We start from the raw sequence: 16441 nt of genomic DNA on the forward strand, positions 1-16441 counted from the left end.
AGAGGACACCCCCCCCCCAAAAAAAAAAACATCACGCGAAGCGAATATATGCATGGCAAGAACTTACAAGTTGCCTCGTTTAATTGGTTGAAGCGTTGTTACTAAACTTGTGAATTTTCCTGAACGTAACTAGACTGCAGTTACGTTCAGGAAATTTCATGTAGAAAGGCATAAAACGGAGTTAAAACAGCAGCACTTGTCTGAAAAGTAGAGCTGCTAGAGAAAACTAATTTCAAATTTCGATTAAGAGCCCCAAACATATCTGAAATCCGTTTACAAACTATGGGCACCAAAGATAAGATATAACATTCTTTGTTCCCCTGCGTCATTCATTATTGCAAGTGCTCTAAAGTAGATGCTGGGACACCTGATGTTCCTCCCAAAGGGATAAAAATAAATAAAAAATACATGAACTATTTTTAAATTTATTTCTTCATTTAAACCATTTCTTTAAATAAAAAAAGAACACAAGCACCCATAACGCATCTTAGATTAGAATAAATTTAGTTTGTTACGGGAGTAGTAAATCAAATTACACACACGGTTTGTTCATTTCTTTTTCGTTGTTGGAAAAAAAAAGGTTTTTTAGTTTTAACAACCTCAATGATATAAATCGGCAAAAGTCAAATTGAATAATAATCTTTCCTCCCTCAATATATATTTTTATTATTAAACTGAAAAGGATATGATCCGTAAAGGGAGAAAATACGCGGATTTATACTGATAAGTAGATGCATCAGTTGCGGTTTTTCAACAGTAGCAAATAAAGTCACCTCCAGTACATTAGTAAAAGAGAAGAGAAGGTTTGAACATCTGGAACTGTTTTACAATTATCTTCCTATATTCATATTTAAAAGAGCTTTAGAATATCCGCAGAGAGGACACAAATAGCAAATCACGTTAGCATGTTTCGTTATTATATATATATATATATATATATATATATATATATATATATATATATATATATATATATATATATATATATATATATATATATATATATATATATATATATATATATATATATCAAATAACATCATCAAATTCCCTTACGTATAGAATTAAAGTAAACAAGGTGTGAAGACGTGAAATAACTTCAATCTCCTTCTCAGATTCTGTTTGCAAGTTACAATATGCATGTCTAAAACCTAGTTTTATGTAATATATAGTTTAAACACTTAAGAAAATCAAGTATGTCTTAATGATAAAGTAAACGAATACTTTTTACTAAACCTTGAGTAAACGTAAAAGTAAACCTTACTGAGGAATCTGGCACAAAACCGTAGTATATCACCACACCTTTGTATATCACTAATCCTAAAATAAATTGTAATTATATTTTTTTAACGAAACGTACTCTATTTTTCTATAAGCAAGCATTAAACCTGCGTTAACAAAATAGTAATACATTGAAGAACTTTTTTTACTTATCATACATCTTCCTTGAACTAAAGTGTCCAGGATATACTTTTGGGGACAATAAAAGGGCAAGTTGATGAGCGTGGCAAAAGTTTCCAATTTCCTTAATGACTGATGAATGTTCAAGCATCAAGCTAACGCCAGAAGTGTGGAGAAATTTTCCCCTCCAGTGGCTTGTAATCCCAGATCACGTTTCAAGCATTACGCGTCGCCAAAAGTGATAACAGTGAGTCCATTGGGATGGTTACCGCCATTGTTGTTGCAGATAATTCTCTCCTTATCTAAAAAGCTTCAATGTGCTAATATGAAACGTCCATTATGTTCCCGGAATCCTTAAGTCATCCAGAATAAATGAACGGAAGCTTTAGTGGAAATTTCCTATAACTAATTCTGAATTATTCATGAGCAAATAACAATTATCTATTGATGAGGAAATATGTGTTTGTGCTTTTCGTATGCCACGTCTAACTGTTTCTCAGATCCAGTTTCCTAGAGACTTTTGCTGATATCAAGTATATTAAATAATGAAATAAATAAATCCCTTTTTGCTGAGAAATAACAAAAAAATTCCAATGTTGTTTAGTACAAATAAGCAGACCAATAAACACGCGTGTTTTGTGGTCCAGGAAGTCCTTTTTTAAATCAAAATTATGAGCTCTTGTATGCAAAAGTATCCGGTAAAAACACGTAGTTTCTTTTTTTCCGGATGTCTTCACAGCCAAAGATCACAACTTAGAATTGAAAAAGGGGTTCCTGGAAACCCTGAAACACGTGTACTCAATGTTATGTTTATTTGTGCTAAACAACGTTGGATATTTCGTGCTATAGTAAATTATAGTTTAATGCCTTAAGCCTCCATTCGCTCAATAATGATTTTCTGTTATTTCGAAAATACAGTATAACTTTGATTAACGATACCTGATTAACGATACCCTCAATATAATGATACATTTCACTGGTGCGGATTTCACTACAATGAGTTTTTAAGCTCCTTGATTTAACGATAATGTTTTCCAGTCCCTTAACAATCGTTAAATCGAGGTTACATTGTACATGCTAATCCATAGTCATAAGTGGCTACTTTTTCACAATGCCGAAGTATTGTTTGCAAAGGGCAAAAGTTATAAAGAAAACGTAATCTTCACGAGGAAATCATTGTGTGAATGTGTTGTGCTGTAAATAGTTGCCTACCCTATAAACGGGTCTTTAGGCATGTGTATGCTGCGGAAGTCAGACTTCACACCAAATTATGGTACAGTTGGAAAAGTGAAGCAGCGCACACCACATTTCCAGCCCTGTTGTCACACGAAAACAACGACAACACTTTCTCCGTAGGCATTAATGTTAACATTCTACAGTTGTTTTTGAACTTTTTTAAACATAATTTTAGTTACGAGCTTTTTCCAGCAAACTTTGTTCAAAGCCAATCCACCTTTAAAATTTGAATCCATATTACTCTTGCATTTCTTCGTATAAGTCGCTTTTTTGGGGGGGGGGGATTTCAAAAGTCAATTGGAAATAAAGTGCATCTAACCGAAATCTTTCGAACAAGAAACGGTTAACTTTAATTATTTCCTCAAAATTGATAGGGGGTTGGAGGGACAGACAGATGTAGAAGTGTTTTCCCATCTCAAAACCTTCTAAAAACCTACTTTCCAACGTTTACTTTTTCAACATCTAGTAAATTATTTTACTTAATTTTCTTTTGTCCTCTTTTTTTAGGGCCCGTCTTTTTTTTAATTTTTTTTTACTTCATTTTCCTTTTAGCTACAATAAAATAAGTAATTAGGCTTTTTCCATCCTATTTTCTTCTTTATTTTTCTTTTGTGGGGTAGTCGGATAAAACTGGTTGAACTTTAATAAAAATATCTCTGTACTTCTAAAATAATGTTACGTATAAATATTATTACCGAATCTTTTAAAGAATATACTTCTGGAAGTATATATTTTTCCCCGACAGTAAAATTGACATTAAATGTAAATAAAATTGACAAGAAATAACTTTCAAAAAAAAAAATACATTTACAATAGAAATTTATTAGGGATGTTCAATCCTACCAATTTTTTGAACTTACGAAATTATTGTAGATTAGACTCCTGTCTTATCAAGGCTTTCAAAAACAAAAGAAACATGCAAAAAGAAAAGTCACGCTATACTTTATCGAATTGTATGTTTCAGAAAAGTAATTTCGTCCTGACAGAAAATTAATACACATTTTTGAGAGGTTTCTATTTCTGAGATTTTAGAAAGAGAAACGAAACCTTGAGAACTCGGCAAAATACCGAGACTTAAATTTTCTGATTCCTACCAACTACGAATTTCTAACGACAAAAATGAGAAAAAGACAGGACATCTGTGTAGATTTTGCCTCCAAAAGCAATATTGATCTCTTGCACAGAAACTAATCGAATATTTAGATAGGAATTCCTGCTTGTGGCTTCAAGCGAGAATCGATAAACCCTGAGCTTGATATTTTCAATAGGGCGAAGGAAAGAAACGGAAATTTTGAGCGTAGGAATAAGTTTAAGCTTTTGACAGATTATGCGATGATAGCATGTAACATATCTAAGACATTTGATGTTGTCAGGTAATTGACCTGAAGTTACTTCGTTATTTCGATGTCATTTTATACAGAAATAAACAAGCGTTGGGTTCGTTGGGTGTTGAGCAAATAAATGTTCTGAAATGTATTCAAAGAAATGGCTATGTGCAGTATATGTTGATGTTCTTCGCTGTTATGCAGTCAAGAGTTTTAAAAGAAAACATTAAACTTTGAGACGCAATTCTTGCTGAAAAGTAAATAATTAGTGTACCCATAATGCAAAAATGTATGTTGTTCTAAATAATGTGGTTGGTAATTTTTAAAGTTACATATTTTATGAGAAGGTTTGAAAAGCTGATCCTGAACCTTTTTTTCGTGACGGAAGTTAAATTGTTGTCTTCAATTGTTCCTAAAGTCAAAGAAAAATAATAATGATGATAAATTTTGTTTTGTAATCATAATATAGTCATAATTTTAAAAAGATAACATTGAGTTTCAGTTTCTATACTTAACTCTTGCTTACAGGTAAATAATTTGTGCACTCATAATGCAAAAGCTTAAGTTGTTCTAAAAAATGTGTTTGGTAACTTTTGAAGTAAAAAGTTTCTGGAGATGTTTTTGAAATTCTGATCCCGAACCTTTTTGTGTGACGGCAGTTTTGTTGTTGTTTTTAATGGTTCCAAAAATCAACGGAAAACAATAATAACGATAAATTCATTTTTGTTTAAAAAATCAACCCTTATTTCAAGGCTGATGCAAGCATATGCACAGAGGCTGTTCACAAATTTTTAGACGATGTACGTAGGTAAGTCAGAAAGTTAGTTGTAGTACTACGAAAATATGTTCCAAGACAATTTTGATTAAACTCTGTAGCAATACTTCAGACAGGTACTTTTATTGTGTGACGTAACGGCTTCCCCGAGGCAAGTTTAGTTTTAATGATAATCTGTCGCAAACATGTCACGACAGCTGCAAGTAGCGTCCAAATTGAAAACGCGTGCAGTGATTTGATTTTGTGGACAAAAAGATGCAACTGCACTGAAATTTATGGGCTACTGCTCAATGTACTGTACACACCATACACTGCATGAAGTGTATGGTGAAAATGCAATATCATGTTAAGCTATCGTGAAATGGTGCAACATATTTGAGAATGGACGCGCAGATATCGACAACTTTGAGCACGAGGGAAGCCCAAATTCATGTGGGAAGTGCGGGATCACCTTCCCTAGCCGCCTAAACCTTTCATCTCCTGACTCCGATGTTTTTCATCCCATGAAACAAGAACTTTCAAAGCAACGATACCATTCGGATGATGAAATGAAAGCTGCCGCCAAAATTTATTCAAAGGTACTGTAGACGTAAAACTTACAGCCTTGAAATTTTGTAGAAAATTACGTCGAGCCACGGGGGTGTGCACCTGGGTTTTTATTTTTTAAAATCATAATTAATTTTTTTGTAATTAATTTTTAAGCTTAAATTTCGCGTAAATTGCCTACTATTGACTATCAAAGGGGTGAAAATTACTTGCACATATTAATATTATTTATCGTTGGAAAAGATAGAATTTTTCGCATTCTACGCAATTTGTTTCAATGCTCTAACTTAAATGCGGCTGGAGTTATTTGCGAATTTAGCTCGAACTTTTTTAGGTTTCGATAAATTTAGGCTCTACTTTTTAGGCATTAAATCTATCAGTAAAAAGCGAAGGAATTGTCCCTTAGTTTTGTTTTTGACACTACTGAAAAGAGCGGATTTTTTTTTACTACAGATCTAACTCGACCTGTGGTCGCAAAACTTAGTTTCTATCTCCAAATGATAAAAAGTTACAAGCCGTTAAAATTCAAGCTGGAATAGTCGCACCTCCATTAAAATTATTCAAGATTTACTTGTCGTTGGCATAGATACGTCTTTTTGATTCGCAGGATTCTTCTTTCTTGTTCACAAAATTTAAGGGTTTCGATTTTAACGAAAAATCTTAGGCTCAACTCAATTCAAGCCCCGAGCTAAAGAGCAAAATATATTACTAGAGACCATGAATATGAAAGCGACTTTTCAAACGTACAAAACTGCAGTTTTGCAATGCTCCGGAGCCCCTTAGCCCTTACGGCACTGAGTTATTTTTAAACTCTGGGAATGTGTGCTTTTCGATCCAAAGGAAGCTGATAATGCATTTTTAATCTTTTTCTTTCTAATTGACAATTTAAATCCTTGCTGATCAAATAAGATTGCGAAGCAATTTTCGGGTGTTGGTGAGCGTTAACGAGCAGGGGGCAGAGTCCCCTAGTATTTTAGAATTTAGTTATTTGTTTTGAACCGCTAACAAAAGATATATATTTGCACCTGTAGGATAATTTAACTTTTTAACAGAAAGAAAGTTTACATAACACTGAAAAGGTTTTTGTTAAATAGTGTCCAAAGAAACCACGCAAATTTTACTTTTTATCGTAAGAAATACAGCAATCTAAATGCATCCTAACGTTGACGAAGGTCGGTGTTTAAATTGATGTGCATTGTGATTTCCAAATCTCAAAAAATGTTGCATAACATGATACTTTGAAGGAAAAATAATGTAAACAGTTTTATATTTTCTAGGAATATCAGTTAAATTGATAATGTGATTAAAGTGAAAAACAACGTAAATAAAGCACAAATATTGGAGAAGATACAGCATATAGCTATTTTCAAGGCTATCAATGGAGCTTCTTCATCAGTCCAGAAAGCACACCAACACATCCAAAAGTTGCGAGAGAAATGACAAGAACCAAGTGGACACCGGTATTTATACCAAAGAGGGCCAACCAATAAGAATACAAGAACAAGACATAAAACAACCAATCAGCGAACAGCATGTACATTCCGGGCTCAAAGCAGGGGGAGAGACAACCAATCAGAAGCCAGGAGACAAAAAGAGTACGAGACAGCGAAGAAAGAGGAAAGGCAATTATAGAAATTGCTTCCAAATATCATGAAAAAATGGAGTGCTGGAAAAATCATTGAAAAGAGAATAAGAATTTTTCCAAATATAGTAAGCTTCCCAGAAATCGAGGTCATAAACCGAAGAACATTTTCGAATAATCTTTGCAGATGAAAAATCAAAACATTGACCAGAAGTCCAACAATGCTGAGCGATGGAAGAACGAGCAAGTTCTTTATGTTTAACATAATTTTCGTGCTCTTTCAGACGGTGCTTGAGAGCACGTGTAGTCTGTCCAACGTAACCAAGTTCACACTTGCAGGAGATGCTATAAATACCCCAGTTGCTATGGTAATCAATGGGGTCCTTTAAGATTGTAAATTTAACCTCATTAACTGGAGAAAAAGCTGTATCGAAACCAAATTTCTTCAAAATCTTTGCAACTTGATGACTAACTTTCGGATAGTAAGGTAAAACAATAGTATACGAAGCAATGGAAGTAGAAACCTTTTCAGAATGAGAGGGCTTAATTAACTTATTATAAATTGAATCAATGATGCTAGGAGAATAACCACGATCGAAAGCCACTGCTTTAAGATAAGAAAGCTCTGCATTTAAAGAATTGGAGGAAGAACAAATGTTCAAAGCACGAAACACCAAAGCCTTGAATGAGGCCAACTTTTGGTTTGGAGGATGAGAAGAACATTTGTGAGGAAGTAGTGTAACAGCAAAAGGCTTACGAAACGCCGAAGTCATAAATTCATCATTACTTTTAGTAACGAAGACGTCTAAAAATGAAAGAGAACTATCAGTTTCCATTTCAATAGTGAATTGGATGCAAGGATCGATATAATTTAGAGTAGAAAGTAAAAGTTCATTATCAGCCTGATTTTGGCCAAGCAAAACAAAGCAATCATCAACGTAACGAACATAAAACGGAAACGTTATGGTTTCAAAAAGTTTAGTCTCAAAATAGTGCATATAAATGTCACTTAAAATAGGACTCAAAGGATTACCCATTGCTAAACCTTCAGACATGCAAAAGTAAGTACCATTGAACACAAAAGTATTCTGCTCAAGACAAGCACGAGTAAGTGAAACAAGTTCATCAATCCCAAAACTAGAAAAATGATGCTCTTGGAGTCTCAATTTAAAACAATCCAATACCCCAATAACCGGTACATTAGTGAAAAGTGATTTCACGTCAAAAGAAGCCATCGTTATACCATGAGGCTTAAAATAACGTAACTTCTGTACAAAATGAACTAAATTTCTGACAGTCAAAGAGTTGCTAACCAAATAAAAAGGGAAGCTAGAAACTAAATACTTAGCTAGTTTATATGAAGCAGTACCACTGCTTGAAACAATAGGCCTAAGAGGAATGTCGGGTTTATGAACCTTTGGTAGAGTATAAAACCTGGCACAGTGTGCAACAGAAGGAGTTAAAGACCTTTTTGAAGACTCGCTGATGATAGGAAAATATTTCACAACATTTTTAATAAGGTTAAACTTTCTAATACGAGGGTCTTTGTGAAGTGTCACATAAGGACTAACATCAATTAGCTCATTACATTTATCTAAATATGAACTTTTGTCAAGAATAACAATTTGGCCACCTTTGTCAGCCTTAGTTACAACTAGAACAGGATCAGAACACAAAACTTTGATGGAAGAATTAGCATGCTTGCTAAAAGTATTTGAAGTCAATTTGGAATTAAAATCCACAGTATTGGCAATGATATGCCTAATAGAGTCCTTTTGAGAAGCAGTGAGAGCACTAAATCTAAAGGCTTTCTCAACTGGAGCAACCAACTTAGGAAAAGAAGGTTTTGAACAAGAAGCAAAATTGTTATTAAGTTTGAGAGCATTAAGCTGATTTGAAGTCAAGTGTTTGGAAGAAAGATTAAGAACAACATTTTGATTCACCTGAGGGAAAACACCAGAAACATTATCAGCATTATTTGCGAAAATAAACGTAAAGAACTTGCTCGTTCTTCCATCGCTCAGCATTGTTGGACTTCTGGTCACTGTTTTGATTTTTCATCTGCAAAGATTATTCGTAAATGTTCTTCGGTTTATGACCTCGATTTCTGGGAAGCTTACTACATTTGGAAAAATTCTTATTCTCTTATCAATGATTTTTCCAGCACTTCATTTTTTCATGATATTTGGAAGCAATTTCTATAATTGCCTTTCCTGTATCTTCGCTGTCTCGCACTCTTTTTGTCTCCTGGCTTCTGATTAGTTGTGCCCCCTGCTTTGAGCCCGGAGTGTACATGCTGTTCGCTGATTGCTTGTTTGATGTCTTGTTCCCGTATTCTTAATTGGTTGGTCCTCTTTGGTATAAATACCGGTGTTCACTTGGTACTTGTCAGTTCTCTCGCCACTTTTGGTTGTGTTGGTGAGTTTCTGCACTAATGAATAGGCTCCATTGTAGCCTTGAAATAGCTATATGCTGCATCTTCTCCAATATTTGTGCTTTATTTATGTTGTTTTTCACTTTAATCATATTGTAGCACAAAGCTTATATGATAATTTTTCATGATAATGTGTTTTTTTTCTTCTTCTTTTAAATTTAAGCAAGGAGTGGGTCTAGTGAGACAGGGAAAACAGTAAGACAAGATATTTTATTTTCTGTTTTGAGCCTGTTAAAACTTTTGAAAAGTCAAGCCGATATAACGTGAAAAGTGTTAGAGAAAACAGGTTGATTTCTAGTATTATGTAAGAAGAAAGTTTGAAGAAAACCGTGAAGTGTGAAATTAAGGTATCTAAGCCTATAGTCTAAGATCCTACTACTCTTGACCTACCCTCATCGAGTTTCCTAAAATTGTTACCATATACGAAGAGTAAAAGTTGTAAATAAAAGGTGAAAATAAGAATTTCGACCTCTTTTACGTGAACTAATCAGGGTTCCCAATGGTTGAAAGGTGCCTAAAAATGAATAATTTACCCTCATAAAGTTTCCGAAAATCTTTTTCATAAATGAAACGTAAAAAATGGAAATAAAATGCTAAACTAAGGTTGCCTACCCTTTTCGGCTCCCTAATCAGGGTTATCGGGGGATAAAATCTTTTCAATGAAGGAGATAATATACCCCCAATCAATTTTCCAGAGATAGTTGTCATAAATGAAGAGTATAAGCTGTAATAATCATAACCATAGTATAAACCATAAAGTGCTAAAGTAAGGTTGCTTACCTTTTTCCGGTACGTAAGCAGGTTTGCCAGAGGCTAAAAAGGGCCCAAAAATAAGTAATTTACCCTCATCGATTTTCCAAAAATTGTATCAACCTTTTAGCCCCTGGCAACCCTACTTAGTTCATACGCAACAGGTGGTCAACCTTACTTTAACGTTTTCTTTAGAGTTTTTAATTACTATCTCTTTGATCTTCCACTTTTGCCACTTCTTGGCTAAAAGAGGCAAAAAACGAGTCTCTGACGTCATCCTGGAAGCACTGACTTGCTTGTTTCCCTAGCTCAATTTTGGTTTGCATCTTCAATTTTAATTTCTCGACTCGCGCTATTTATCGCACGAACTGCACTGGGCTTGAAATTTCAAAGAAACAAGAGAATTTTTCATAATTCATATAAATTCAAATATTTTTACAGTCTTTCGTATTCAATTCTTTGATTCTTAGTTTTATGTGGTATTATGTGGTTTCAGTTTGAAGAATCTATATCTTTCCCACTATACTTGTAATATATATTTTACAAATGAAATTTTTTCTCATTTAATTACGGGCAGTAGTATTTGAATAATGTCTATTTTAAATAATTTTTTTAAGGAAGAAAAGTTGTTTCATAGTACATATAATAAAATTCTGAAATAGTAGGGTAATTAATGAAACGTCATGTTAGGTCAAGTTCAGATAAAAAGTATTATTTTTCTCTATTGTTGTATATTTATTCGTACAGATGCAAATGTTTTGAATTGTCGTCATTGATAGTTATTCGATAATTCGCGAGCGCGATTTTATCAGAAATATCTGTTTAAAATTATAGTATGAGTTCTCAAAAATGTTTCATAGGAAGAGAAATCTCTTACTGGAGTTAATATTGAAATATTATGTAGTTTAAGTTTCGAAGAATCAATATGTTCACATTTATAGTTGTTTTATTTATTTCGCAAATGTAAATATTTTATGAATTAATTTTGAGCAACAGCACTTGAAAAACGTCTATGTTAAATGAACTGTTAAAAAACAAACAAAAAAACATTCGATAATAAAGTTCAATGAAACTTTATGCTGTGTCAGTCTCGGAGAATACATATTTTTCCATCTAGAGTTGCGCATATATTCAACAAATTAAAATATTTCAGTATATTTATTTATTAATAGCTTATTTAATTAATTTGAATAATAATTGTCAGCAATAACACAGCTGATCATATTTTGAGTGTTAATTATTGGTATCCATTTGAAAAGTCACAGCCAATAGTTCTTGGAAATATCAGTTTAAAGTAAAGGTTTGTTCTTAAAAGTATTTCATAGGATGTAAACGTTATATACAAACCAGCTTCTGGTATTCCGTACTTAATCCTCTATAGTTATTTTAATATTTTGCAAAACGAATGTTTTACTGTATTTTTTGTAGTTATTTATGTACACAGCTATTTGCATTTTGAATCAATATAGGGGAAGGTTGCCGTCAATGAACCGGTTCCATGACCAGACCGCAAAGATATTTCCCTCACCAGAGTTTGTACAGACGCGTAATCAATTTTAGTAAATTCTTCTGTCTGAAAACAGTCTACTACACAGTTGCTAAAATTATTTTATCACATTGTTAATCAGCCAGAAATGATTTCTACCATTATCTTACAAATTATTGAGATTTTCATTTATTTATAACATGTTCTGAATATCACTGAACATCTAAACGTGAACATTGACTTAAAAGAGTGCCTTTTCAAGTACAATTCATGATACATCATAATTCGTCACAGCAGTAACACCTATCTCATCAAAAACAACCCTGTTGTAAAAATTTCCCCGCCAAGAAAACTTTTAACTTTTCCTCATAAAAAAGAAAGCCTTCATCCTAAACCCGAAAACCCTCAGCCTTAAAAAGTTATGATATCTACTTTGCCCGCCAAGTATCTGCCAAACTATCATCCTTCCTCTTCTCCTCTTTCATCACATCTACTCTTATTAGAACCTCCTCCCACTATCAACTCCTCAGAAATATGGATAGATTCTTTAAATTGTTTATCCTGTTTGGCGGGAAGCTTTTCAAAGCAAAAAGCTTAAACAGTAGTACAAGTGCAAAATATCATTTTGATGTAAAAAATCAACTTGAATTAATAAACAATTGAGTTTCCAGTGCATAATTCCTCAAAGAGGATAAAATATTTTGTTTTTGTTTTCAAGCAACTTCCAGTAATTTTCTCTACTTTGCATTGCAGTGATTTCTGATCCTACGTTGATCTTCATACAACTGATAACTTTTACAGGTGAAAATATACTAAGGAATTCCAGATAAAGCCAATCATAGCATTTAATATTGTGTAATGGTTGTAATAATTGTAGGATATTAGACGTAGTCTCTTCAAGGAACTTACTTTTATCAACTACGACTGATGAATGGTGGGTTTTTAAATTGGTCAAGTAAGAATAAAATTCAAGTTTTTCGAAACTGTAAACTACATATTTTCCCTTAAAACTAATCTGGTCAACTCACTATTTTCATAAAATTCTTTAAGCTCAGATTTAATAGGGATAAAACTATTTTCTTTGGGTGAGTTTCCTGGGCAATGAAAGCTTCTTCACAAATCCGCATTGCATTTACTGCTAAATAACTTTCTTCAGACTACAACTTTGCGACGAGGCGAGGATTAAATTTTGCCTTTCCTTGTGTACTTACACGTTTGTGTTCTTGTTGAGGTCATTTTTAAGAAGTCTGAATTGATCCACTTTTTTCCCTTGAAATTATTCTTTCTTTATTTTTTAAATCATCTTGAATTGTTCAATAAAAATTCTGAAGCTTTTCAATTTCCCTCTTCCTATAACTCCTTTCTCCGGAGAAAATGTTTCTGTTCACAATCTTTTTCGGCACCTTTTCTGACATTATCCTGTTACAGTTGCCTTATTTTAAAAACTTGTTTTTTAATTGGTAGAAAGTGCCTTTTAGAACTACAGAAGGCAAAATGTTAAAGTGGAACACATAATGTAAATATATTAGAAATTCTATGGCCAAAAGTTGACTTTTGCAATAACTAAAACAATACCAAACAATATACTAAGTAAAATTATGCTTTTTAATTAATGTCAGTAGTATAATTAATCATATGTATGTGTGTGCATAAATGCTAATCTTCACTAATAAATGCTAAAAGGATGCTTTTAAATTAATGTCAATAGTATAATTAATCATATGTAGGCGTGTGTATAAAAGCTAACCTCCCGTTAGCCCCTAAAATAACATTAGGATACTAAAGATACCATAAAGAATTTAATGTTATCTAGTATTAGTTGTGGCTCACAATACGCTTGACTCACGTTACAGGATAAATATGCTTATTTTCCAAATGGAATGCTTAAAAAAAAAAAATTGCTTTATAATTTATTTTTGTTACATAAATGAGTGGAAGAAACAGTAACAATGTTTTAATTTACCACCTATACAATTTGCAAACGTTAAAAGGTTTAATTTTTCGTGGTTCAATGATTTGACTATCCTCCTTTCAAATATTTTAAGGAGAAACTTAAAAACGTATTAAAATAATTGCCTTCTTGTGGAATGAATCTTTCCGAAAAAATTTAACTAGTTAGCAGAAACAGGATACAACAATAAAAATATCCGCGTTTAAAAATACTTTTCAGCAGAGAGAAAATTCACCCGAATGTGAGCTCATAAAACAAGTTATCTTACGAAAAGAAAATGGTTCAGCCGGAGTTACCATGTAATAACTTGTAAAATTCAGTTAATACTGAGGACAACAAACAAGTTGAGACATTTTTTCAATTTTTTTTTCACACCAAATTTCCATGTTATGTGGAATTGCTGTTGTGAATAATATGACAATACTACTAATGTTCTAACTTAAAAAAAAAACAAAAAAAAAAGAAAATAAAGTTGAAGTGATACGCCAAATGATATTCAAACGAAAAAAAAAATATATTTTGGAAACAATTTAGTGCACATAAATAATTGTGTTTTGAAAAATACCAAAATGCAAATTTGACATAAAATTATTATTATTTTTTGGTTGATAAGGCTGCAGCATTTTTTTTAAACATGAATTTATTATTTATTTATTTATGTATTTATTTGTTTTGATTGAGATAAATCTTTTAACCTTTCACAAGATGCATTTGAGAGGATTTTGAAATTGAAATGTATGTTTTTTAAGGAAAATAGATAAGCATTGTAAATAACTTTAAATTCAATTTTTTTTGGTTCACGGAATTTTAATTTTTTTTTTTTTTTAATTTTGGAAGCACTTTGATAAAAAATGTGCAATTATTTTCTTACCAATTGAAGATTCATTCATTATTCGATAAATGATTAGAATTTCAGTAAAAAATGTTAGGTACATTTATTCACGTCTGGTCTGATTTTTATTAAAATATTCTCACTCAGGTAAACTTATGAAAATATCCATGCAAAACAAACTTACAGTAAAGTTCACATTTATCAGCAACAGATGGCGCAACCGAACCATAAGTGCTCAATCGATTTATTTGCACTGGAAATACCGGAAACTTGGTCAAAAAGAAGATTTTACGAATGGAACGTGATTAGAATATTTTTCTTTTTTGTTTAATTTGATGCTTTATTTAAAATAAATGATACTGAGGTAACTTTTAGATTGCTGAGTGAACTGGTTTTCTGTAATTGCATCAGTAATGTTTCTACATAATCCTTTTAATGGATTGAGCTAAAACCGTAATTTATTTTTCTGCTGATTTTTTTTTTTTACATGAAAATTTGGAGTCGTTACTAGAGAAGTATACAGCACTTTGAATGTTTTTCTCCAGATTTTTGTTCTGGAGAAGGGCAAAAAAATACCTAAATAAAATATTTGGGCTTAGTATCATGTATTTCAACATAGTGCAGCTTTAAATACTTTTTTGCAGTACTAAATATGTTATCATTTAAATTAAGAAATCAAATGTACGTTCCTTAGTTAATTGCGTGGGCTTAATAAATGTAAATTTCGAAATAAAGCTTCCAAAGTATGCAGGTTGTGTCACACTTCCCTATGAGGTTTGGAAGTCTTGGAAAAATATATACAAATATATAAAACTTATTTGGCTTTTTGACAGGAAATATCTAACCTTGTTTAGCACAACTTGTGTAAAAAATTCTACAAGTTTTGTATCACCAATATTTGATATGTGAAAGTTCGTGATGTAGTAGACATGAAGAATAAAGTCTAATTCCTGTTTCACTCCATTTAACATGTCACATTAATGGCCATTCAATTCCCAACAAGATGAAGCACCTCTCCATGACGTGTAGAAGAAATCCACTGATTCTTTAAGAACGAACTTTTTCCAATTAGCATCAACATTTTTTTTTATTTTAAGTATATTCTTACCAAATAATTCGTAAAGAATTTTTAATTGATTATTTTAGTAAATAACATTCCAATAGAGATTATACAATCCCAAATGTGGAGCTTAAAAATTTCAAAATTTTTTTTATCCTAAACTCGACAGGTAACTGCCAGCAGTGCTCCAGAATATAACATACATACTCCTTACTCAAAGAATTACGTAACTCACTATGGACAAAATCACAAACAATATAGAACTAGCCCCTATACGCGGAGAGAAAAAAAATGTTTTGCTTCACACTTGTTTATTTTGGGTAATATTTATTTACTATTGTTTCCGTACTACGGTAACTATGAATGATTAAACTTTTTTATTTTACATGTTTAAAAAAAAAACTATTTAGTGCGTCATAAAGAAAGTTAAAAAGGGACGAAAGTATAAAGTTGAACAAAAAATTATAATTACAAATATTGCTGCAACCCTCGAGAAAAAGCTTTAACTTTCTAAAATCAATTTATTTTTTTCTATCTTCCTATCTTTAGACCTTAAAAATATTTTATTGCTCTTTAGATCACCATGAACTAAGTAGTTGCTTAAAAGACTATACTAATTTCAAAAAAAAAAAAAAAAAAAACGCATATACACTCTCATTAAAAAAAAATGACAATAAGTGTAATTATTTATATTAAGTTTGTGTGCTTCTTAATGCACATCATTTTAACGAAAACATAACCACAATATTTATGTAGATAAATTTCCGTTTTAGCGTAAAATGTATCTTTGCAAAATTGTCATATAATGAAAGGATGATTACGACGGGAGGAGGCACGGTTTAGACTGCATCATTAAAATTTTCCAGGGGGTTGTTTTAAGTTTCTTTTTTTCTCTTTTTTTTTGAGTTGGTTCTCATTTTCAGCCGGGGGAGGGGGCAGCATTTAAAGTGGGTTCACCATCACTCTAGGAGAAGATGGGCAGCTGTGTATAAATATTTGACTAATAAAAAAATTAAAAAAGGAAACGAGAAGGGTTTTTTTTTTTTACTTTCACAGTAATACA

At 32.1% G+C, this 16441-nt stretch overlaps 1 protein-coding gene across 1 annotated transcript; it reads right to left on the reverse strand.

Annotated features, from left to right (window-relative positions):
• Nucleotides 1-1029: 1029 nt before the first annotated feature.
• LOC129216363 (uncharacterized) lies at nt 1030-15289 on the reverse strand. Its single transcript, XM_054850576.1, has 3 exons — nt 15164-15289; nt 7899-8808; nt 1030-1151 (listed from the first exon to the last, which is right to left on the reverse strand). Exons 1-3 carry the CDS (start codon nt 15287-15289, stop codon nt 1030-1032), a joined length of 1158 nt encoding a protein of 385 aa, XP_054706551.1.
• Nucleotides 15290-16441: the final 1152 nt, after the last annotated feature.

This window comes from Uloborus diversus, chromosome 2, assembly GCF_026930045.1.
Source record: "Uloborus diversus isolate 005 chromosome 2, Udiv.v.3.1, whole genome shotgun sequence".
In the NCBI taxonomy this organism is placed as follows: Eukaryota; Metazoa; Arthropoda; class Arachnida; order Araneae; family Uloboridae; genus Uloborus; species Uloborus diversus.

What these genes read in the sequence shown, in the direction of transcription:
- LOC129216363 (XM_054850576.1), bottom strand. Translation starts at nt 15,289, where the DNA reads ATGTTAAATGGAGTGAAACAGGAATTAGACTTTATTCTTCATGTCTAC. An exon ending in CACAAGTTGTGCTAAACAAG is followed by an intron (nt 8,809 to 15,163) that starts GTTAGATATTTC and finishes GTTTTCCCTCAG; the next exon opens with GTGAATCAAAATGTTGTTCT. An exon ending in GTCTGAAGGTTTAGCAATGG is followed by an intron (nt 1,152 to 7,898) that starts GTAATCCTTTGA and finishes ACATAAAACTAG; the next exon opens with GTTTTAGACATGCATATTGT.